The sequence below is a fragment of the Notechis scutatus genome, chromosome Z, assembly GCF_049901735.1.
Source record: "Notechis scutatus isolate UNSWTSFEM ecotype Mainland chromosome Z, rNotScu1.2, whole genome shotgun sequence".
Lineage (NCBI taxonomy): Eukaryota > Metazoa > Chordata > Lepidosauria > Squamata > Elapidae > Notechis > Notechis scutatus.
The window spans coordinates 123381734-123407240 of NC_142025.1; the positions used below are offsets into that span (position 1 = coordinate 123381734).

At 55.2% G+C, this 25507-nt stretch overlaps 1 protein-coding gene across 1 annotated transcript in view; it reads right to left on the reverse strand.

The window, feature by feature from the left end:
* Nucleotides 1-14070: 14070 nt before the first annotated feature.
* The window catches only part of SRRT (serrate, RNA effector molecule), a 30091-nt gene continuing 18654 nt past the window's right edge, over nucleotides 14071-25507 (reverse strand). Inside the window, 18 exon segments of the mRNA XM_087947419.1 lie at nucleotides 14071-14219; nucleotides 14222-14261; nucleotides 14381-14400; nucleotides 14403-14460; nucleotides 14462-14551; nucleotides 14861-15024; nucleotides 15027-15048; nucleotides 15273-15351; nucleotides 16779-16840; nucleotides 16941-16993; nucleotides 16996-17109; nucleotides 19398-19448; nucleotides 19451-19486; nucleotides 19489-19507; nucleotides 21317-21354; nucleotides 21357-21411; nucleotides 21561-21736; nucleotides 24493-24662. Of these exon segments, the coding sequence (XP_087803545.1) occupies nucleotides 14071-14219; nucleotides 14222-14261; nucleotides 14381-14400; nucleotides 14403-14460; nucleotides 14462-14551; nucleotides 14861-15024; nucleotides 15027-15048; nucleotides 15273-15351; nucleotides 16779-16840; nucleotides 16941-16993; nucleotides 16996-17109; nucleotides 19398-19448; nucleotides 19451-19486; nucleotides 19489-19507; nucleotides 21317-21354; nucleotides 21357-21411; nucleotides 21561-21736; nucleotides 24493-24662 (1396 nt within the window).

The following is a 25507-nucleotide window of genomic DNA, read 5'->3' on the forward strand; positions in this document are numbered from 1 at the left end:
CGCACGGAGACACATACCTGCACGGAGACACACCTACGCACGGAGACACAACTGCAACGAGACACATACCGCACGACAGACACATACCGCACGGAGACACATACCGCACGGAGACACACACGCTGAGACATACCGCACGAGAGACATACCGCACGGAGACACATACCGCACGGAGACACACACACTGGGACACTACTACACACACTGCACGGAGACACATACGCACGACAGACACATACCGCAGGCAGACACATACCGCACGGAGACACATACCGCACGGAGACATACCGGCGCACGAGACACACACCTACGCAGACGGAGACACATACCGCACGACGGAGACACATACCGCACGGAGACACATACCGCACGACAGACACATACCTCGCACGCAGACACATACCTCGCACGGAGACACATACCTCGCACGGAGACACATACCGCACGCATACTGCACAGACCCTACCGCACGCAGACACATACCGGACGGAGACACACACGCACGAGATACACACCTGCACGAGACACACACCACACGCCGACGAGACACACCCGCACGGAGACACATACCGCACGCAGAGACACACCGCACGGAGACACATACCGCACGAGACACGCACGCAGACACATACCGCACGGAGACACATACCTCGCACGGAGACACATACCTCGCACGCAGACGCATACCTCGCACGGAGACACATACCACACCTACAGACGACACACACTGCAAGCAGACACATACCTCGCACGCAGACACATACCTCGCACGGAGACACACCGCAACGAGACACATACCGCACGGAGACACATACCCACGCACGACGAGACACACACCGCACGGAGACACATACCGCACGGAGACATACGCACGACAGACACATACCGCATACGAGACACATACACACGCACCGCACGAGACACACACACCGCACGCACGAGACACACACTGCAAGCAGACACATACCTCGCACGGAGACACATACCTCGCACGGAGACACACCGCACGGCAGACATACTTCGCACGGAGACACATACCTCGCACGGAGACACATACCTCGCACGCAGACACATACCGCGCACGCAGACACATACCGCACAGACACATACCGCACATACCCCGCACGGAGACACATACCTCGCACGGAGACACATACCTCGCACGGAGACACATACCTCGCACGCAGACACATACCAGAGACACACACCACGCAGAGACACATACCGCACGGAGACACATACCGCACGAGACACATACCTCGCACGGAGACACACACCCGCACGACAGACACATACCGCACGGAGACACATACCGCACGCAGACACACACTGCCCGCAGACACATACCGCACGCACGAGACACATACCTCGCACGCAGACACATACCTCGCAAGGAGACACATACCCCCGCACGGAGACACACACCTCGCACGGCAGACACACACCTCGCACGGAGACACATACCTCGCACGGAGACACATACTGGACGGAGACACATACCGCACGGAGACACACCCGCACGGAGACACACATACCTCGCACGGAGACACACACCTCGCACGGAGACACATACCTCGCACGGAGACACACACCTCGCACGAGAGACACATACCGCACGGAGACACACACCGGACATACCGCACACAGAGACACATACTGCACGGAGACACATACCGCACGGAGACACACACCGCACGGAGACATACCGACACGGACACGCACGACGAGACACATACGCGCACGAGACACATACCTCGCACGGAGACACATACCTCGCACGGAGACACATACCTCGCACGGAGACACATACCTCGCACGGAGACACACACCGCACACAGACACATACTCGCACGGAGACACATACTTCGCACGGAGACACATACCTCGCACGGAGACACATACCGCACGGACACACACATACCGCACGGAGACACATACCGCACGCAGACACATACCGCACGCACGAGACACACACGACGCAGACACATACCGCACGGAGACACACCACCCGCACGGAGACACATACGGGCACTACCAGACACATACCGCAAGGAGACACATACCGCACGGAGACACACCGCCGCACGGAGACACATACCTCGCACGGAGACACATACGTCGCACGGAGACACACACCTCGCACGGAGACACATACCTCGCACGGAGACACATACCTCGCACGGAGACACATACCTCGCACGGAGACACAACCGGACGGAGACACAACTGCATGACGACCACACGAGACACATACTGCACGGAGACACATACCGCACGGAGACACATACGCACGAGACACATACCGCACGAGACACACACCGCACGAGAGACACATACCGCACGGAGACACAACCGCACGCAGACACACCCACCAGACACCGCGCACGCAGACACACTACCGCACGGAGACATACCGCACGGACACACACGCACGGAGACACATACCGCACGACAGACACATACCGCACGCAGACACACTACTGCACGGAGACACATACACGACATACGCACGAGACACATACCGCACGGAGACACATACCGCACGCACGACAGACACATACCGCACGGAGACACATACCGCACGGAGACACATACTCCGCACGAGACACACATACCGGACGGAGACACATACCGCACGGAGACACATACCGCACGGACACATACCGCACATACACATACGCACGACAGACACATACCGCACGGAGACACATACCTCGCACGGAGACACATACCTCGCACGGAGACACATACCTCGCACGGAGACACATACCTCGCACGGAGACACATACCGCGCACGGAGACACACACCTCGCACGGAGACATATACCTCGCAAGCAGACACACACCCCGGACGCACGACACACACCGACACACGCACGGAGACACATACTGCAACGCAGACACATACCGCACGACGAGACACACCGCACGGAGACACATACGCATACGAGACATACCGCACGGAGACACATACCGCACGGAGACACATACCGCACGGAGACACAACCGCACGAGACACATACCGCACGGAGACACATACTGCAACGGAGACACATACCGCACGGAGACACACACGCACGCACGAGACACACCCACCGCACGGAGACACATACCGCACGGAGACACATACTGCACGAGACATACGCACGACACATACCGCACGAGACACACACACTGCACGGAGACACATACCCCACGCACGCAGACACATACTGCACGGAGACACATACCGCACGGAGACACACTACCGCACGGAGACACATACCGCACGAGACACATACCGCACGGAGACACACATACCGCACGGAGACACATACTGCACGGAACACACACCGCACGGAGACACATACCGCACGGAGACCACACGACGCACATACACGACACACACACACAGACACATACCTCGCACGGAGACACATACTTCGCACGGAGACACATACCTCGCACGGAGACACATACCTCGCACGGAGACACATACCCCGCACGCAGACACATACCTCGCACGGAGACACATACCTCGCACGGAGACACATACCTCGCACGGAGACACATACCTCGCACGGAGACACACACCGCACGAGACACATACACAGTACCTACACGAGACACACATACCGCACGCAGACACACCCCACCGCACGACACACACCCTACCGGACGGAGACACATACCGCACGCAGAGACACAACCGCACGGAGACACACCTACCGACGACGACACACATACCGCACGGAGACACATACCTCGCACGGAGACACATACCTCGCACGGAGACACATACCTCGCACGCAGACACATACCTCGCACGGAGACACATACCTCGCACGCAGACACATACCTCGCACGCAGACACATACCTCGCACGGAGACACATACCGCACGCAGACGACATACTGCAACGGAGACACACCCCGCACGGAGACACATACCTCGCACGGAGACACATACCTCGCACGGAGACACATACCTCGCACGGAGACACATACCTCGCACGGAGACACATACCTCGCACGGAGACACATACCGCACGGAGACACAACCGCACGGAGACACATACCGCACGACAGACACATACCGCACGGAGACACATACCGCACGGAGACACATACCGCACGGAGACACATACCGCACGCACGAGACACACTGCACGCACGAGACACACACACACCCACCGCACGACACGCAGACACACCTACCGCACGGAGACACACACCGCACGAGAGACACATACTGCACGACGAGACACACACCGCACGGAGACACATACCGCACGGAGACACAACCGCACGGAGACACATACCGCACGAGACGACCACACGGAGACATACCGCACGCAGACACATACTGCACGAGAGACACAACCCACACGGAGACACATACCCCGCACGGAGACACATACCTCGCACGGAGACACATACCGGGACGAGACACATACCGCACGCAGACACACACACACGAGACACACCGCACGGAGACACATACCGCACGGAGACACATACCGCACGGAGACACATACCGCACGCAGAGACACACTGCACGAGACGACACATACCGCACCGCACGACACACATACCGCACGGAGACACACAGCCACACGCAGACACATACCTCGCACGGAGACACATACCTCGCACGCAGACACATACCTCGCACGGAGACACACCTCGCACGCAGACACACCTCTGCACACGAGACACATACCGCACGGAGACACATACCGCACGGAGACACACTGCACGCACGAGACACATACCGCACGCAGAGACACACACCACGCACGACACACACCGCACGACACACACGCACGAGAGACACATACCTCGCACGGAGACACATACCTCGCAAGGAGACACATACCTCGCACGGAGACACACACCTCGCACGAGACACATACCTCGCACGGAGACACATACCTCGCACGGAGACACATACCTCGCACGAGACACATACCTCGCACGCAGACACATACCACGCACGCAGACACATACCTCGCACGGAGACACATACCTCGCACGGAGACACATACCTCGCACGGAGACACATACCTCGCACGGAGACACATACTGCACGCATTAGACACACCCACACGCAGACAGACACCCCGCACGGAGACACATACCTCGCACGCAGACACATACCTCGCACGCAGACACATACCTCGCACGCAGACACATACTCGCACGGAGACACATACTTCGCACGGAGACACATACCGCACGGACAACACATACCGCACGACACACACACACGACGGAGACACACCGCACGGAGACACATACCGCACGACGAGACACACACCGCACGGAGACACATACTGCACGACGAGACACATACCGCACGGAGACACATACCGCACGGAGACGCATACTGCACAGAGACACATACCGCACGGAGACACATACTGCACGACGACACACACACCTACCGCACGGAGACACACACTGCCGACGGAGACACATACCGCACGGAGACACACACGACGAGACACATACCGCACGGAGACACATACCGCAGGCAGACTACACGCACACGAGACACATACCGCACGCAGACACATACCGCACGCAGACCACCCACTACTGCACTAGACACACACCCACCGCAGACACACACCTCGCACGGAGACACACACCGCGCACGGAGACACATACCTCGCACGGAGACACATACCTCGCACGCAGACACATACTGCACGGAGACACACCGCACGCATTAGACACATACCTCGCACGGAGACACATACCTCGCACGGAGACACATACCTCGCACGCAGACACATACCTCGCACGGAGACACATACTTCGCACGGAGACACATACCGCACGACAGACACATACCGCACGGAGACGACATACCGCCGCACGGAGACACACACCTCGCACGGAGACACACACCGCACGCAGACACATACTGCATCCGCACACATACCCCACCGACACACACCCACCGCACGAGACACACATACGGGACGCAGACACATACCGCACGAGACACATACCGCACGAGACGACACATACCGCACGGAGACACATACTGACAGACACATACACGCAGACACATACACACACACCACGATAGACACATACTGCACGGAGACACACCCACCGCACGGAGACACATACTGCACGCTGCAGACACACACCGCACGGAGACACATACCGCACGGAGACACACACCGCGCACGGAGACACATACCTCGCACGGAGACACATACCTCGCACGGAGACACATACCTCGCACGGAGACACATACCTCGCACGCAGACACATACCTCGCACGGAGACACATACCTCGCACGGAGACACATACCCCGACGGAGACACATACCGCACGGAGACACACTACCTCGCACGGAGACACATACCGCACGGAGACACATACCTCGCACGCAGACACATACCGCACGGAGACACACTACCGCACGGAGACACATACCGCACGACACACCCGACGGAGACACATACCGCACGCAGACACATACCTCGCACGGAGACATACCGCACGAGAGACACATACCGCACGGAGACACACGCACGGAGACACAACGCAGACACATACCTCGCACGGAGACACATACCTCGCACGGAGACACATACCTCGCACGCAGACACATACCTCGCACGGAGACACATACCTCGCACGGAGACACATACCGCCGGAGACACATACACAGAGACATACCGCACGCACACACCGACACATACCGACGGAGACACATACTGCACGGAGACACATACCTCGCACGGAGACACACACCGCACGGAGACATACCGCACGGACACATACCGCACGGAGACACATACCCGCACGAGACACATACACCGCACGGAGACACATACCGCACGAGACCATACCGCACGGAGACACACTACCGCACGGAGACACATACCTCGCAAGGAGACACATACCTCGCACGGAGACACATACCTCGCACGGAGACACATACCTCGCACGCAGACACATACCTCGCACGGAGACACAACCGCAGAGACACACACGACACACACACCACCGCACGAGACACATACCTCGCACGGAGACACACCTCGCACGGAGACACATACCTCGCACGCAGACACATACCCCGCACGGAGACACACACCTCGCACGCAGACACATACCTCGCACGGAGACACATACCGCCGCACAGACACACACCGCAGGCCACACATACTGCATACGAGACACACATACCGCACGGAGACACATACCGCACGCAGACACACATACCGCACGCAGACACATACCGCACGAGACACACATACCGCACGGAGACACATACCTCGCACGCAGACACATACCTCGCACGGAGACACACACACCGCAGACACACACCTCGCAGGGAGACACATACCGCACGGAGACACATACCTCGCACGGAGACACATACCTCGCACGGAGACACATACCGCACGACGAGACACATACCGCACGAGACACATACCGCACGGAGACACACACCTCGCACGGAGACACATACCTCGCACGCAGACACATACTTCGCACGGAGACACATACCTCGCACGGAGACACATACCTCGCACGGAGACACATACCCCGCACGCAGACACATACTGCACTTACATACCGGACCACAGACGGAGACACACACGCACGGAGACACACACCAGCACGAGACACATACCGCACGGAGACACATACCGCACGCAGACACATACTGCACGGAGACACATACGCACGGAGACACATACGCACGCACGGACACACACGCACGCAGACACATACTGCACGGAGACACATACCCTGCAGGCAGACACATACCGCACGGAGACACATACGGACGAGACACAACCGCCCGACAGACACACATACCGCACGGAGACACATACCGCACGGAGACACACTACGACGCAGACACATACCGCGCGAGACACATACCGCACGGAGACACATACACTACGCAGACACATACCGCACGCAGACACATACCGCACGCACGAGACATACCGCACGGAGACACACTACTGCACGAGACACATACCGCACGGAGACACATACCTCGCACGCAGACACATACCTCGCACGGAGACACATACCTCGCACGGAGACACATACCTCGCACGCAGACACACCACGCAGAGACACACATACTGCACGGAGACACATACCGCACGGAGACACATACCGCACGGAGACACATACCGACCAGAGAGACACATACTGCACTTACCACGCAGAGACACATACACCGCACGGAGACACATACCCGCTACACGGAGACACATACCGCAAGGATACACACGCAAGCAGACACATACCGCACGGAGACACACTACCGCACGGACACATACCGCACGAGACACATACCGCACGGAGACACATACTGCACGGAGACACATACCGCACGGAGACATACCGCACGGAGACACATACCTCGCACGGAGACACATACCTCGCACGCAGACACATACTGCACCGCCCGAGACACACGCACGGAGACACATACCTCGCACGCAGACACACTACCGCACGGAGACACACACCGCACTAGACATACACGCACGCACACGAGACACATACCGCACGGAGACATACTGCACGGAGACACATACCGCACGACGAGACACATACCGCACGGAGACACATACCTCGCACGGAGACACACACGTCGCACGGAGACACATACCTCGCACGCAGACACATACCTCGCACGGAGACACATACCGCGCACGGAGACACATACCGCACGACACACACACGCACGCAGACACATACCTCGCAAGGAGACACATACCTCGCACGGAGACACATACCTCGCACGCAGACACATACCTCGCACGCAGACACATACCTCGCACGGAGACACATACCGCACGACAGACACATACTGCACGCAGACACATACCGCACGAGACACACACCGCACGCAGACACATACCTCGCACGGAGACACATACCTCGCACGCAGACACATACCTCGCACGGCAGACACATACCTCGCACGGAGACACATACCCGACGGAGACACATACCGCACGACACATACCGCACGACAGACACATACCGCACGGAGACACATACCTCGCACGGAGACACATACCTCGCACGGAGACACATACCTCGCACGGAGACACATACCTCGCACGGAGACACATACCTCGCACGGAGACACATACCGCACGAGACACATACCGGACGGAGACACACGACCGCACGACACACCCCACCGCACGAGACACATACCGCATTTAGACATACCGCACGCACGACACACATACCGCACGGAGACACATACCGCACGGAGACACATACCGCACGCAGAGACATACCGCACGCAGACACATACCGCACGAGAGACACCCTACCGCACGAGACACACGCACACCGCAGACGACACACTGCATACCCACGGAGACACATACCTCGCACGGAGACACATACCTCGCACGGAGACACATACCTCGCACGGAGACACATACCTCGCACGCAGACACATACCTCGCACGCAGACACATACCTCGCACGGAGACACATACCTGCACGGAGACACACCGCAAGGAGACACATACCGCACGAGAGACACACCCCCGCACGGAGACACATACCTCGCACGGAGACACATACCTCGCACGGAGACACATACCGCACGAGAGACACATACCGCACGGAGACACACACTGCACGACAGACACATACCGCACGAGAGACACATACCGCACGGAGACACATACCTCGCACGGAGACACATACCTCGCACGGAGACACATACCTCGCACGGAGACACACATACCGCACGCAGACACATACCTCGCAAGCAGACACATACCTCGCACGGAGACACATACCGCGACAGACACATACCTCGCACGGAGACACATACCTCGCACGGAGACACATACTTCGCACGGAGACACATACCGCAAGACGCAGACACATACCTCGCACGGAGACACATACCTCGCACGCAGACACACATACCGCACGGAGACACATACCTCGCAAGCAGACACACTACCGCATACCGCAGACAGACACATACCGCACGGAGACACACCACCGCACGGAGACACATACTGCACGCAGACGGAGACACATACCGCACGGAGACACATACCTCGCACGGAGACACATACCTCGCACGCAGACACATACCTCGCACGGAGACACATACCTCGCACGCAGACACATACCTCGCACGGAGACACATACCTCGCACGGAGACACATACTGCACGACAGACACATACCGCACGGAGACACATACCGCACGCAGACACACCCCCGCACGCAGACACATACCTCGCACGGAGACACATACCTCGCACGCAGACACATACCTCGCACGGAGACACACACTGCAACGGAGACACACTGCACGGAGACATACCGCACGGAGACACATACCGCACGGAGACACACATACCGCATGGAGACACATACCGCACGGAGACACATACCGACGAGACACACACACCACCGCACGGAGACACATACCGCACGGAGACACATACCGCACGGAGACACATACCGCAAGACACATACTGGACACGAGACACACCACCGCACGGAGACACATACCTCGCACGCGAGACACATACCTCGCACGCAGACACATACCCACACATCACAGACCGACACACTACTGCACGGAGACACATACGGCACGGAGACACATACCTCGCACGGAGACACATACCTCGCACGCAGACACACCCGACCCACACGCAGACACATACCGCAAGGAGACACATACCTCGCACGGAGACACATACCGCACCCGCAGACCCACACACACATACCGCACGCAGACACATACCTCGCACGGAGACACATACCGACGACGCAGACACAACCGCACGGAGACACATACCTCGCACGGAGACACATACCTCGCGCGGAGACACATACCTCGCACGCAGACACATACCTCGCACGGAGACACATACCTCGCGCGGAGACATACCTCGCACGGAGACACATACCTCGCACGGAGACACATACCTCGCACGGAGACACATACCTCGCACGGAGACACATACCTCGCACGGAGACACATACCTCGCAAGCAGACACATACCTCGCACGGAGACACATACCGCACGGAGACACATACCGCAGGCAGACACACCCACGCACGGAGACACACACCGGACGCGACACATACTGCATTACGCAGACACATACCGCACGACGGAGACACACCTACCGACACAACGCAGACACATACCGCACGACGAGACACATACCGCACGAGACACACATACCGCACGGAGACACATACCGCACGAGACACACACACCGCACGGAGACACATACCGGACACGAGACACACACCGCACGGAGACACATACCTCGCACGCAGACACACATACCGCACGGAGACACATACTGCAGACGGAGACATACCCGCACGGAGACACATACCGCACTATAGACACATACTGCACTACGGAGACACATACCTCGCACGGAGACACATACCTCGCACGCAGACACATACCTCGCACGCAGACACATACCTCGCACGGAGACACATACCTCGCACGGAGACACATACCTCGCACGGAGACACATACCTCGCACGCAGACACATACCTCGCACGGAGACACATACCACGCAAGGCAGACACATACTCGCACGACGAGACACATACCGCACGCAGACAGATACCGCACGGAGACGCATACTCGCACGCAGACACATACCGCACGGAGACACATACTGCACGCAGACACATACTCGCACGGAGACACATAGCTCGCACGGAGACACATACACGCTCGCGCGCGGAGACACACCACTGCACACAGAGTAGACACATACTCGCACGGAGACACATACTCGCACGCAGACAGATACCTCGCATTTGAGACACACACCTCGCGGGAGACACACCTCGCGCGCAGACACACACCTCGCACGGAGACACATACTCTCGCACGCAGACACATACTCGCGCAGACACATACCTCGCACGGAGACACATACCTCGGCACGGAGACGCATACCTCGCACGGAGACGCATACCTCGCACGGAGACACATACCGCACGCAGACACATAATACTCGCACGGTATGACACACCTCGCACGGAGACGCATACCGCACGCAGAGGCATACCTCGCACGGAGACACACACCTCGCATCGGCAGACACATACCGCACGGAGACGCATACTCGCACGGAGACGACACTGCAAGCAGACACATACTCATTTCCAAGACGTATACCAGCAGACACATAACACCGCACGGAGACACATACCGCACTGACAGACACATACCTTGCACGCAGACACATACTCTGCACGTAGGCACATACCGCACGCAGACACATACCTCGCACGGAGACACATACCTCGCACGCAGACACATACTTCGCACGGAGACACATACCTCGCACGGAGACACATACCTCGCACGGAGACACATACCTCGCACGGAGACACATACCTCGCACGCAGACACATACCTCGCACGGAGACACATACCTGAGACGAGACACATACTGACCAGACACACCACGACGGAGACACATACGCACTACCGCACGGAGACACATACTGCATACGCAGACAGACACATACCTCGCACGCAGACACATACCTCGCACGCAGACACATACCGCAACGCAGACACATACTGCACGGAGACACATACCGCACGCGAGAGACACATACCGCACGCGCACACAGACACATACTGCACGGACACATACCACCGCACGGAGACACATACCGCACGGCACGACACATACCGCACGGAGACATACCTGCACGAGACACATACCGCACGGAGACACATACCGCACGGAGACACATACCGCAAGGCGACACATACCGCAGGTAGACATACTGCACGCACGCAGACACAACCGCACGGAGACACACCCCGCGCACGGAGACACATACCTCGCACGCAGACACATACCTCGCACGGAGACACATACCGCACGCAGACACATACCTCGCACGGAGACACATACCTCGCACGCAGACACATACCTCGCACGGAGACACATACCTCGCACGGAGACACATACCTCGCACGCAGACACATACCTCGCACGGAGACACATACCTCGCACGGAGACACATACCGCACGCAGACACACACCGCACGGAGACACATACCTCGCAAGCAGACACATACCGCACGGAGACACATACTTCGCACGGAGACACACACCTCGCACGCAGACACATACCTCGCACGGAGACACATACCTCGGGCTTCCAACTCCCAGAATTCCCAATTTCTAATTTATTTTTTTTTTAGCGGATATGGAGAAATTTACGACCGGTATTGTAAAAATGGACTTTAAAAAAATCTACAACTGGTATTGTAATATTCACTTTAGAGGTTTATAAAGAAGTGGGACGTAAGCCTCGGTTGTCGGAGTTGACTTTCTCCGGCGCGGAATTGACGTGGCGATAACTCCGAACGTAACTTTTAGTCATTTAAAAAAAAAAAAATATGCCCGCTTCTCCTCCCACCCTCCCTTTTCTGCTGGCAACTCCAAAAGGCCAAAGGAGGAGTATCTTTGTAGTTGGACGACGGAGCTGTTAAGGAGCCTAGAAGACCAGCCCCTCCACCCGCCGACCTGGCGGCGGCGGGGGTCTTCCACTTGACCGCTTGAAAACTTGGGGGCTTCCAACTCCCAGAAATTCCTAATTTTTTTAGTCAACGTGGAGGAATCTACACCTGGTATTGTAAAGTTTACTTTAGATCTTTACAAAGAAGTTAAACGAAGGCCCGGTCGTCTGAGTTGGCTTTCCGGACGCCGAATTGACGCCGCGATCCCTTTAGTTAAAAATAAAACGCTTCAATCGAATGTAATTTTTTTTAGTTCACAGGCAATGGGTTCGTATTTACGACGGTCGCGGCGTCCCAGGGATGGACGAGCCAAGTCGTTTTTGGGGGATGGTTGGGAGGGGAGATCGGCTTGAACAATCCCCGATTTGCTTACCGACGGACCGTTGGGGGTTCAGGAAAACACACAAAAAAAGGCGGCAAAACCAGGTACCCCACTAGAAACTCTGGGCTCCACATTGGTCGTAAAGGTGAGCAACACCCCTTCTTTCCCCTCCTCTTCCCCCCGTGCTTCCTTCTATGGCAGCTGGCAAAGAGGCCCCTCCCCCCACCGTACCTTCGCGGTGGGTGACCCGGTAGGGGGGATGGGCCCTCGCACGTGGATGATCCCGCAGCGGTTGGGCATCTCGTCCTCGTTGAGGTACTCGGAGGTGTTGTAGTAGTCGGCGAGTGGACGATGCGCAGGTAGAGTAACAGCTTGTCCAAGACCTGCGTGGCGTAAATAAGGCGGTGGGGAAGACTCAGGCAGCCTGGCCAAAAACCCTCCCCACCCACCCGCCCGGAAGGGGAGGAAGGAAAGATCCCACCCTCCGGAGGCAGGATCTCACCTTCACCAGCTTCTCATCCTCTCCACCGTGATCTCGGCCGGGTTTCCCTCCTTGGGGGTGTCTTCGGAGGGCTCCCCACCTTCGTCCCAGCAGCTCCTCCTCTTCCGCGCTCACCTCCTCGATCAGGTAGTCGGTGATGTTCTTCAGGATGGGGTTCTGGGAGGGCAGGTTCTGCGGGACGGGGATAAGACATCAAGGAGCAGCCAAGGGACGGGAGCCTTTGCAGGAAGCAACTCTCGTTCGTTCTGGTCGGTTTGAAACTCCGCAACTCCGCGTTGAATTTGTCCTCCGTTTCGTCCTCCGTGTAACTCGTCGGACATTTAGCGGTCGGCGGCGTTTCAAGGAGCGAGGATAAAGTTTGGGTGCCGACCAGCCTTCTCCCGAAGGATTTTGGCGGAACTTCCATGGGACTCTTTTACAAACCGTGGACGGGCGGGGAAGGCCTATCATTCCCGCCGTCGAGATAAAACGAAGACTCACCGACACCGGAGGGCAGCTGGGCCTCGCCGGCCCCCACAGCTGGGTCCGGTCGTCCATGGCGTGGATGAGCTTGGCGGCCAGCTTGATGTCGTTGCGCAGGATCTGCTTGTGCTGCGTGATGCCGTTGATGTTGCGGACGCGGCGCGTCAGGTCCCGGTTGGCGCGGGGCTCAGCTCGCAGTCTCGCAGCTGGAGTAGGGGGACGGGGGACGGAAGGGGCAGGCCGGTGAGGCGGCCGGGGCCTCCTCCTCCTCCTCCCCACCCGTGCGCATGTGCGACTCGCCACCCTCCCGTGGCCCTCCCCTTGCCCGCCGTAGGAAAAGCGGGCGATTCGGAGAGAGCGCCGAGATCCCCCTCCCGCCCTCTCGATCTCCCCTCCCCCCCACAGTCCTCCCCCCTTCCATCTCTTTTACCCGGATATTCTGGAGATTCCAACAGATTTCCTTGATGTTGACGGTGCGGTCGAAGGTCACCCAACCCCTCCGGAAAAACCTGGGGAGACGGGGAAAAGGGGGTACTGCTGGGGGAGGGCGGACAGGGTCCACAGCACCCCCTCCCCTGCCGGAAGACTACCGCAGGTCCAGAAGAGAGGGAGGGGGCTCTGGGGCGTGGTTGGGTGAGGAAGGGGCGCGGGATCCGCCCCCTGGCAGAAATCCCGCAAACCAGAGAAACGGAGCCACCTGGATGTTAAGAAATGACCAAGGGGTAAAAATCATCCTTCCTTCCTTCTCTCTTCTCTTTTCCTCCCTCCCTCCTTCTCTTCTTTCTTTTCTTCCTTCCCCTTTCTCTTCCTCTTTCTCTCTTCCTCCTTTCCTTCCTCATTCTCTTCCTCCTTTCCTTCCTTCCTCTTCCTCTCTTCCTCCTTTCCTTCCTTCCTCATTCTCCTTTCCTTCCTTCCCTTATTTCTCTCTTCCTCCTTTCCTCCCTCCCTCTTCTTCCTTCCCCTTTCTCTTCCTTATTCCTCTCTTCCTCCTTCTCTTCCTTTCCTTCCTTCCTTCCCCTTTCTCTTCCTTATTCCTCTCTTCCTCCTTTCCTTCCTTCCTTCCCTTTTCTTCCTCCCCATTCCTCCCTTCCTCCTTTCCTCCCTCCCTCTTCTTCCTTCCTCTCTTCCTTCCTATTCCTCTCTCTTCCTCCTTTCCTCCCTCCCTCTTCTTCGTTCCTCCTTTCTCTTCCTTCCTCTCGCCCCTCTCTTCCTCCTTTCCTTCCTTCCTCATTCTCTTCCTTTCCTTCCTTCCTTCCCCTTTCTCTTCCTTATTCCTCTCTTCCTCCTTTCCTTCCTTCCTCATTCTCTTCTTCCTTTCTTCCTTCCCCTTTCTCTTCCTCCTTTCTTTCGTTCCTCATTCTTCTTTTCCTTCCTTTCCCTTTCTCTTCCTTATTCCTCTCTTCCTCCTTTCCTTCCTTCCTCCTTTCCTTCCTTCCTCATTCTCTTTTCCTTTCTTCCCTCCCCTTTCTCTTCCTTGTTCCTCTCTTCCTCCTTCCCTTTCTTCCTTCCCCTTTTTCTTCCTCCCCATTCCTCTCTTCCTCCTTTCCTCCCTCCCTCTTCTTCCTTCCTCCTTTGTCTTCCTTCCTATTCCTCTCTTCGTCCTTTCCTTCCTTCCTCATTCTCTTCTTTCCTTTCTTCCTTCCCCTTTCTCTTCCTCCCTATTCCTCTCTTCCTCTTCCTTCCTCATTCTCTTCCTCCTTTCCTTTCTTCCTTCCCCTTTCTCTTCCTATTCCTCTCTTCCTCCTTTCCTTCCTTCGTCATTCTCTTCTTTCCTTTCTTCCTTCCCCTTTCTCTTCCTTCCTATTTCTCTCTTCCTTTCCTCCTTCCCTTCTTCTCTTCTTTCCTTTCTTCTTGATGGGGTGTCACTGCTTCCATCAAGCCCCTCCCAAAAAAAACTCCCGCTCGGGGCGGGACGGCGAGGACCTTGGATCCTTACCTCCGCTCCGGTTGCGGGTCCGAAAGGGCCACTCTCATGAAGCCGGGGTACCTTTTGCAGAACTGAGGAAGCGGGGAAAAAGGAGGCGTTGAGAGGCACCGCACGATCCCACCGCCCGCCACCGCCTGCTCCTCTTCCCCCCGTCCCCGGGCCGCGACTCACCGCCACGATCTCGGCCTGCGGGATGTTGGGGGCGATGTTGCGGATGAAGAGGAGCAGGTCTTGTGAAGGGCGCGCGGCTTGGGATCCTCGGCGTCTTTCTCCTTGCCTTTGGGGGACCCTTCCCCGTCCTTCGGGGCGCCCGCCTCCTCCTTGGGTTTCTTGTCCGGGGCTACGTAGGAGGCAGGTCAGGACAGGTTGCTCGCTCTCTCTCTCACACACACCACCCTCCCCACAATCCCGCCGAGATCCTCGCACACAGACACATACCTCGCACGGAGACGCATACCTCGCACGGAGACGCATACCTCGCACGGAGACACATACCTCGCGCGCAGACACGTACCTCGCGCGGAGACACGTACCTCGCGCGGAGACACGTACCTCGCGCGCAGACACATACCTCGCGCGCAGACACATACCTCGCGCGCAGACACATACCTCGCGCGCAGACACATACCTCGCGCGGAGACACGTACCTCGCGCGGAGACACGTACCTCGCGCGGAGACACGTACCTCGCGTGGAGACACGTACCTCGCGTGGAGACACACGTACCTCGCGCGGAGACACATACCTCGCGCGGAGACACGTACCTCGCGTGGAGACACGTACCTCGCGCGGAGACACATACCTCGCGCGGAGACACATACCTCGCGCGGAGACACGTGCCTCGCACGGAGACACGTACCTCGCGCGGAGACACATACCTCGCACGCAGACACATACCTCGCGCGGAGACACATACCTCGCGCGGAGACACATACCTCGCGCGGAGACACATACCTCGCACGCAGACGCGTGCACCTCGCTGGAACGCATACCTCGCAAGCAGACGCATACCTCGCACGCAGACGCATACCTCGCACGGAAACGCATACCCTCACTCTCTCTCTCTCCCCCTCCCACCCCCAGGGTCTGGGACACACACAACCCTCCCCACCTCCACCCCGCCGAGATCCTCACACAGACACATACCTCGCACGGAGACACATACCTCGCGCGCAGACACATACCTCGGCGGAGACACATACCTCGCGCGGAGACACATACCTCGCGCGCAGACACATACCTCGCACGCAGACACATACCTCGCGCGCAGACACATACCTCGCACGGAGACGCATACCTCGCACGCAGACACATACCTCGCACGCAGACACATACCTCGCACGCAGACACATACCTCGCACGCAGACACATACCTCGCACGCAGACACATACCTCGCACGCAGACACATACCTCGCACGCAGAGACATACCTCGCGCGCAGACGCATACCTCGCACGGAGACGCATACCTCGCACGGAAACGCATACCTCGCGCGTGAGCGCATACCTCGCGCGTAGACACATACCTCGCGCGGAGACACATACCTCGCACGGAGACACATACCTCGCACGGAGACACATACCTCGCACGGAGACACATACCTCTGCGCAGACACATACCTCGCGCGCAGACACATACCTCGCACGCAGACGCATACCTCGCACGCAGACGCATACCTCGCACGGAGACGCATACCTCGCACGGAGACGCATACCTCGCACGGAGACACATACCTCGCACGGAAACACATACCTCGCGCGTAGACACATACCTCGCGCGGAGACACATACCTCGCGCGGAGACACATACCTCGCGCGGAAACACATACCTCGCGCGCAGACACATACCTCGCACGCAGACACATACCTCGCGCGCAGACACATACCTCGCGCGCAGACGCATACCTCGCACGCAGACGCATACCTCGCACGGAGACGCATACCTCGCACGGAGACGCATACCTCGCACGGAGCGCGCATACTCGCACGGAAACGCATACCTCGCACGGAGACGCATACCTCGCACGGAGACGCATACCTCGCACGGAGACGCATACCTCGCACGGAGACGCATACCTCGCACGCAGACGCATACCTCGCACGCAGACGCATACCTCGCACGGAAACGCATACCTCGCACGGAGACGCATACCTCGCACGGAGACGCATACCTCGCACGCAGACGCATACTCGCACGGAGACGCATACCTCGCACGCAGACGCATACCTCGCACGGAGACGCATACCTCGCACGGAGACGCATACCTCGCACGGAGACGCATACTCGCACGCAGACACATACCTCGCGCGCAGACACATACCTCGCGCGCAGACACATACCTCGCGCGCAGACACATACCTCGCGCGCAGACACATACCTCGGCGCAGACACATACCTCGCACGGAGACACATACCTCGCACGGAGACACATACCTCGCACGCAGACACATACCTCACACTCAGACACATACCTCGCAAGCAGACACATACCTCGCACGGAGACACATACCTCGCACGCAGACACATACCTCGCACGCAGACACATACCTCGCGCGCAGACACATACCTCACACTCAGACACATACCTCGCAAGCAGACACATACCTCGCAAGCAGACACAGGCCCTCACCTTTGTCCTCTCCTTGGGCACGCCCGCTCTCAGAATCGCTGTCCGACTCCAAACGCTCCCCTCGTCGTAGCTGTCGTTGCCGCTGCGCTCCGCTTGTGCTTGTGGCCGGTCTGGGGAAGGAGAGGAGGTCGCTCGGGGGCCTTGGGGCCAAGGCCTCCCCACCCCACCCCTCACCCTATAGTCACATTGGAACCCTGGGGGGGAGGAAAGGAGAAAGGAAAGGAAGGAAGGAAGGAAAGAAAGGGGAGGGAGAATGGATGGAAGGAAAGAAGGATAGAAGGGAGGGAGGGAAGGGAAGGAAAGAAGGAAGGAAGGAAGGAAGGAAGGAAGGAAGGAAGGAAGGAAGGAAGGAAGGAAGGAAGGAAGGAAGGAAAGAGAGGAAGGAAAGAAAGAAAGGAAAGGGAGGGAGAATGGATGAAAGGAAGGAAAGAGAGGATGGAAGGAGAGGAAGGGGAGTGAGGATGGATGGATGTATGGAAGGAAGGAAGGAAGGAAGAAAGGAAGAAAGGAAAGAGAGGAAGGAAGGAAAGAAAGAAAGGGGAGAGAGAATGGATGGATGGGAGGGAGGGAGGAAGGAAGGAAAGAAAGGGGAGAGAGAATGGATGGATGGGAGGGAGGGAGGAAGGAAGGAAAGAAGGAAGGAAGGAAGGAAAGAAAGGGGAGAGAGAATGGATGGAAGGAAGGAAAGAGAGGAAGGAAGGATGGAAGGAAAGGAAGGGAGGGAAGGAAGGAAGGAAAGAGAGAAAGGAAGGACGGGAGGGAGGGGAGGAAGGAAGGAAGGAAGGAAGGAAGGAAGGAAAAGGAAGGAAAGAAAGGGGAGGGAGAATGGATGGATGGATGGAAGGAAGGAGAGAAAGGAAGGATGGGAGGGAGGGAAGGAAGGAAAGAAGGAAGGAAGGAAAGGAAGGAAAGAGAGGAAGGAAAGAAAGGGGAGAGAGAATGGATGGAAGGAAGGAAAAAGAGGAAGGAAGGATGGAAGGAAAGGAAGGGAGGGAAGGAAGGAAGGAAAGAGAGAAAGGAAGGACGGGAGGGAGGGAAGGAAGGAAGGAAGGAAGGAAGGAAAGAGAGAAAGGAAGGACGGGAGGGAGGAAGGAAGGAAGGAAAGGAAGGAAGGAAGGAAGGAAGGAAGGAAGGAAGGAAGGGAGGAAGGAAGGAAGGAAAGGAAGGAAAGAAAGGAAAGAAAGGGGAGGGAGAATGGATGGATGGATGGAAGGAAGGAGAGAAAGGAAGGACGGGAGGGAGGGAAGGAAGGAAGGAAGGAAAGGAAGGGAAGGAAGGAAGGAAAGAAAGGGGAGGGAGAATGGATGGATGGAAGGAAGGAAAGAGAGAAAGGAAGGATGGGAGGGAGGGAAGGAAGGAAAGAAGGAAGGAAGGAAAGAGAGGAAGGAAAGGAAGGACAGAAAGAAAGGGGAGGGAGAATGGATGGAAGGAAGGAAAGAGAGGAAGGAAGGAGAGGAAGGGAAGGAAGGAAAAAAAGAGAGGAAGGGGAGGGAGGATGGAAGGAAGGAAAGAGAGGAAGGGAACGAAGGAAGGAAACAGAGGGAGGATTCAGGGAAGGAAGGAAGGAAGGGAAGAGAGGGAGGAAGGAAAGGAAGAAAAGGGAGGGAAGGAGGAAGGAGAGGGAAGGGCTGTATGTCTCCCCACATTCCTGTTACTCCCCTACCCCAAATTGGAAATTTCCGGCTGCCGGAAAGCCCCTCCTCTCCTGTCACTTCAGAGGAAGGAGTGGGGGGAGGGTCTCCCGGGACACACCAGGTTATTTCTGTCCCTCCCCCACCCCCCACCCCCAAGATGTCTCCGGCTGGCCTCCTCCCCTTCCGCTTCTCGGCCTTCTACACCCACCCGCCCATACAGAGTCGACCTGATGGCACTCTGGGGGGGGGGAGGGCGCGGAGGGACCCCTCCCCCCACTCACCCACCTTCTTCGCCTCCTTCTCGGCCTCCTCTTTCTTCTCCCCCTTTTCTCCTCTTCCTCCTTGTTGCCTTTCTCCTCCGCCGCTTCCTCCTCGGCAGTCTGTCAAGAGAGGGCCGGTGCTCAGTGGCCTGTGTGGTGCGTGTGGTGTGTGTGTGTGTGCGGCCTTGGAGGAGGAGGAGGAGGCGGCCTTGGTTTTCTCCCCCAACCCCCCACGGCATCTCCTCCTCCTCCTCTTCCTCCTCCCCCACCTTGGCCTTCTTGGCGTCCTCCTTCTTCTCCTCCTTCTCGGACGCTTTGCGCTCCGTTTCCGGCACTCGGTTCTCCTCCTTCTTCGACGGCTCAGCCTTCTCCGGACGCTCCTCTTCCTCCTCTTGCTCCAGGACTTTCAAATCGTGGTCTGTCCCGCCTTCCATCTTGATGACCGCTGTTGGGGGAGGTGGAGGGGCGAAAGCTTAGGATCAGATTGGCGGGGGGGGCGGCGGCAGAGTCCCGAGTCCTCCGGGGCTGCCGGACACCTCCCCCTCCCAAAGCCCCTCCCCCGCCCAGGGAGGCAAGGACCCCGGCTCCTTACCCCGATAACCGATTAGGGTGGGGCACTCAAAAAGGGACAATTAAAGGCGGCGCGGGGGGAATGGTTTGGGATGATGAAAAGGAAGGTGGAATTTAATTTTTAATTTAAGGACGAACCGAAGAGCACGCGACAAGATGGGCAAATGCGACCGAATGAAAAGCGGGAGGATGGACATCGATCGAGAAACGAAGAATTTGAAGACGCCGTATACCAAAAAGAGAGAGAGAGAGAGAGAGAGAGAGGAGGGAGAGAGAGACGAGGAGAACGAAAGAACGACGGGAGAAGCGAAGAGACGAATTGGAAAGGGGTCAAACGGGGGGGGGGAGGTAAGAACGTCGGGGAAAATTTGACGGAAAATGGACAGACGGAACGAGAGGAAGTGAACGGGAAAAGATAAAACGGGTAGAATGGAATGGGACAGAATCAAGGACAGAACATTGGAAAAGGGTAGAATAAGAATGGAATCGAGTAGAATAGAATAGGATAGAACAGAATAGGATAGAACATAATAGGATAGGATAGGACAGAATAGAATTAAAATTAAAATTAGAATAGAATAGAGAATAGAATATTGGAAAAGAATAGAATAAGTATAAGATTGGAATGGAATGGAATAGAATAGAACTAGAATAGAATTAGAATTAGAATAGAATAGAATAGAGAATAGAATATTGGAAAAGAATAGAATAAGAATAAGTATAAGAATGGAATGGAATGGAATGGAATAGGATAGAACTAGAATAGAATTAGAATTAGAATAGAATAGAGAATAGAATATTGGAAAAGAATAGAATAGGAATGGGATGGAATAAGAGTAGAATAGAATAGAATAGGATAGGATAGAATAGAATTAGAATTAAAATTAGACTAGAATAGAGAATAGAATATTGGGAAAGAATAGAATAAGAATGGAATGGAATAGAGTAGAATAGGATAGAACAGAATAGGATAGAACAGGATAGGATAGGACAGAATAGAATTAAAATTAAAATTAGAATAGAATAGAGAATAGAATATTGGAAAAGAATAGAATAAGTATAAGAATGGAATGGAATGGAATGGAATGGAATAGGATAGAACTAGAATAGAATTAGAATTAGAATAGAATAGAGAATAGAATATTGGAAAAGAATAGAATAGGAATGGGATGGAATAAGAGTAGAATAGAATAGAATAGAATAGAATAGAATAGGATAGGATAGGATAGGATAGGATAGGATAGGATAGGATAGGATAGGATAGAATTAGAATTAAAATTAGACTAGAATAGAGAATAGAATATTGGGAAAGAATAGAATAAGAATGGAATGGAATAAGAGTAGAATAGAATAGATAGAATAGAATAGAATAGGATAGGATAGAATAGAATTAGAATTAAAATTAGACTAGAATAGAGAATAGAATATTGGAAAAGAATAGAATAAGAATAAGTATAAGAATGGAATGGAATAGAATAGAATAAAACTAGAATAGAATTAGAATAGAATAGAGAATAGAATATTGGAAAAGAATAGAATAAGAATGTAATAGAGTACAATAGATTAGAATTAGACTAGAATAGAGAATAGAATATTGGAAAAGAATAGAATAAGAATGGAATAGAGTAGAATAGAACAGAACAGAATTATAATTAAAATTAAAATTAAAACTAGAATAGAATTAGAATTAGAATAGAATAGAGAATAGAATATTGGAAAAGAATAGAATAGGAATGGGATGGAATAAGAGTAGAATAGAATAGAATAGAATAGAATAGAATTAGAATTAGAATTAAAATTAAACTAGAATAGAGAATAGAATATTGGAAAAGAATAGAATAAGAATGTAATAGAGTACAATAGAATAGAATTAGACTAGAATAGAGAATAGAATATTGGAAAAGAATAGAATAAGAATGGAATAGAGTAGAATAGAACAGAACAGAATTATAATTAAAATTAGACTAGAATAGAGAATAGAATATTGGAAAAGAATAGAATAAGAATAATGGAATGGAATGGAATGGAATAGAACTAGAATAGAATTAGAATTAGAATTAGAATTAGAATAGAATAGAGAATAGAATATTGGAAAAGAATAAAATAAGAATGGAACAGAGTAGAGTAGAGTAGAATAGAATAGAATTAGAATAGAATAGGGAATAGAATATTGGGAAAGAATAGAATAAGAATGGAATAGAACAGATTAGAATAAAATAGAATTAGAACAGAATTAGAATTAAAATTAGACTAGAATATGGGAAAAGAATAGAATAAGAATGGAATGGAATGGAATAGATTAGAATAGAAAGAATAGAATAGAATATATGGAATGGCATAACAATAAAATAGAATAGATTAAAATTAGAATTAGAAATAGAATTCTTTATTGGCCAAATAAAGTGTGATTTGGCCAATAAAGGAAATTTGTCTTGGTGGTGCAAATTAATTACGGTCCTTTTTGTACGGAAAGGTAAAAAACCTGCCACCACATTGTGCACCGCAAGAGACCTTTGCAAAAGATCAAAATCGAAACCCTTTTTTTTACAAAACACAATCTATTTATTTTTTTTACTACCGGTTCGGTTGAACCGGGTCCGAACCGTAGTAGAATTACCCCCCACAACCTACCGGCATCCAGGACCTTGATGATGGCGTTGGCCTTGTCGATGTCCAGCTGCAGGCCCTCGAACCAGCCGTTGTCCATCAGGTAGAGGAAGACGTTGAGGCGGTTCTGGAGAGCGTTCTGGGCCTCCTGCTTCCTCCGCCCGGCTTCTTCCGGGTGGTACTTGGACCGGAACCTGAAGGGTGGGGGTGTGGGTGGGGGAAAACGGGGTTGGAGGTGTCCGAGCGAGGAGGGCAGGGGAGAGGAAAGAAGAAAAGAAAAGAAGGCGAGAGGGAAACGGGCCTTAGCCGGAGTGGGGCAACTGAGCCCGCTACCCGACGGGCCCCGTCCACACATGCAAAGCTAGGGAAGGAAGTGGCAGGGAGAAGGATGGGAGGGGGCCTCTGGGGCGGGCGAGGGACCTGAAGACCTGAGAAGAACCAGCCAGAGGCGGAGCGCAAAACTGGACACTCAAAAATCTTGGTTGCCGGCCCAGCTGTTTTAGTGCCGATCTCGGGACGTCCGCCGAGAAGCGGGGTGGGGGACAGAGCCAGGGTGCCACCTGCTCCTTCCTCCTCCTCCTGCTGGACCTTTCGACGCAGCTCGCTTAGCTGCCTCTCCCGGTCAGCTCCACCTGAGGCGCCGACCCGTGGGCGAGAAGGCCAATTGCCCCCACCCGGAAGAAGTTGGACGGAGGAGAAGCGTGGCGGTTTCCCCATCTTGTGGACCGGCGGCGCGGCGGCAGGCGCTGCTCTCCCGAGCGAGGGCAGACTTTGAGGGGGAGGGGGCGAGGAAGTGCCTGGCCCCAAAACAAAGACACACCCCCTCTCTCTGGCTTTCAGCTGACCTCCCCCGTGAGATCCCTACGGAGCTGAGCCTGCTGCTTTGTTAGCCTTCCCCACCGCGACGTCGAGGACCTTCCGGAACTCCCGTTTACTGGAAGCTCTTGCCAAGTTGCCGAGAGGTTGTAAGGCTTGCTTGCTCCCCCAACCCCCGTGCCCCCACCACCACCCAGCCTTGCTCCCCTCCCCACACACCTTC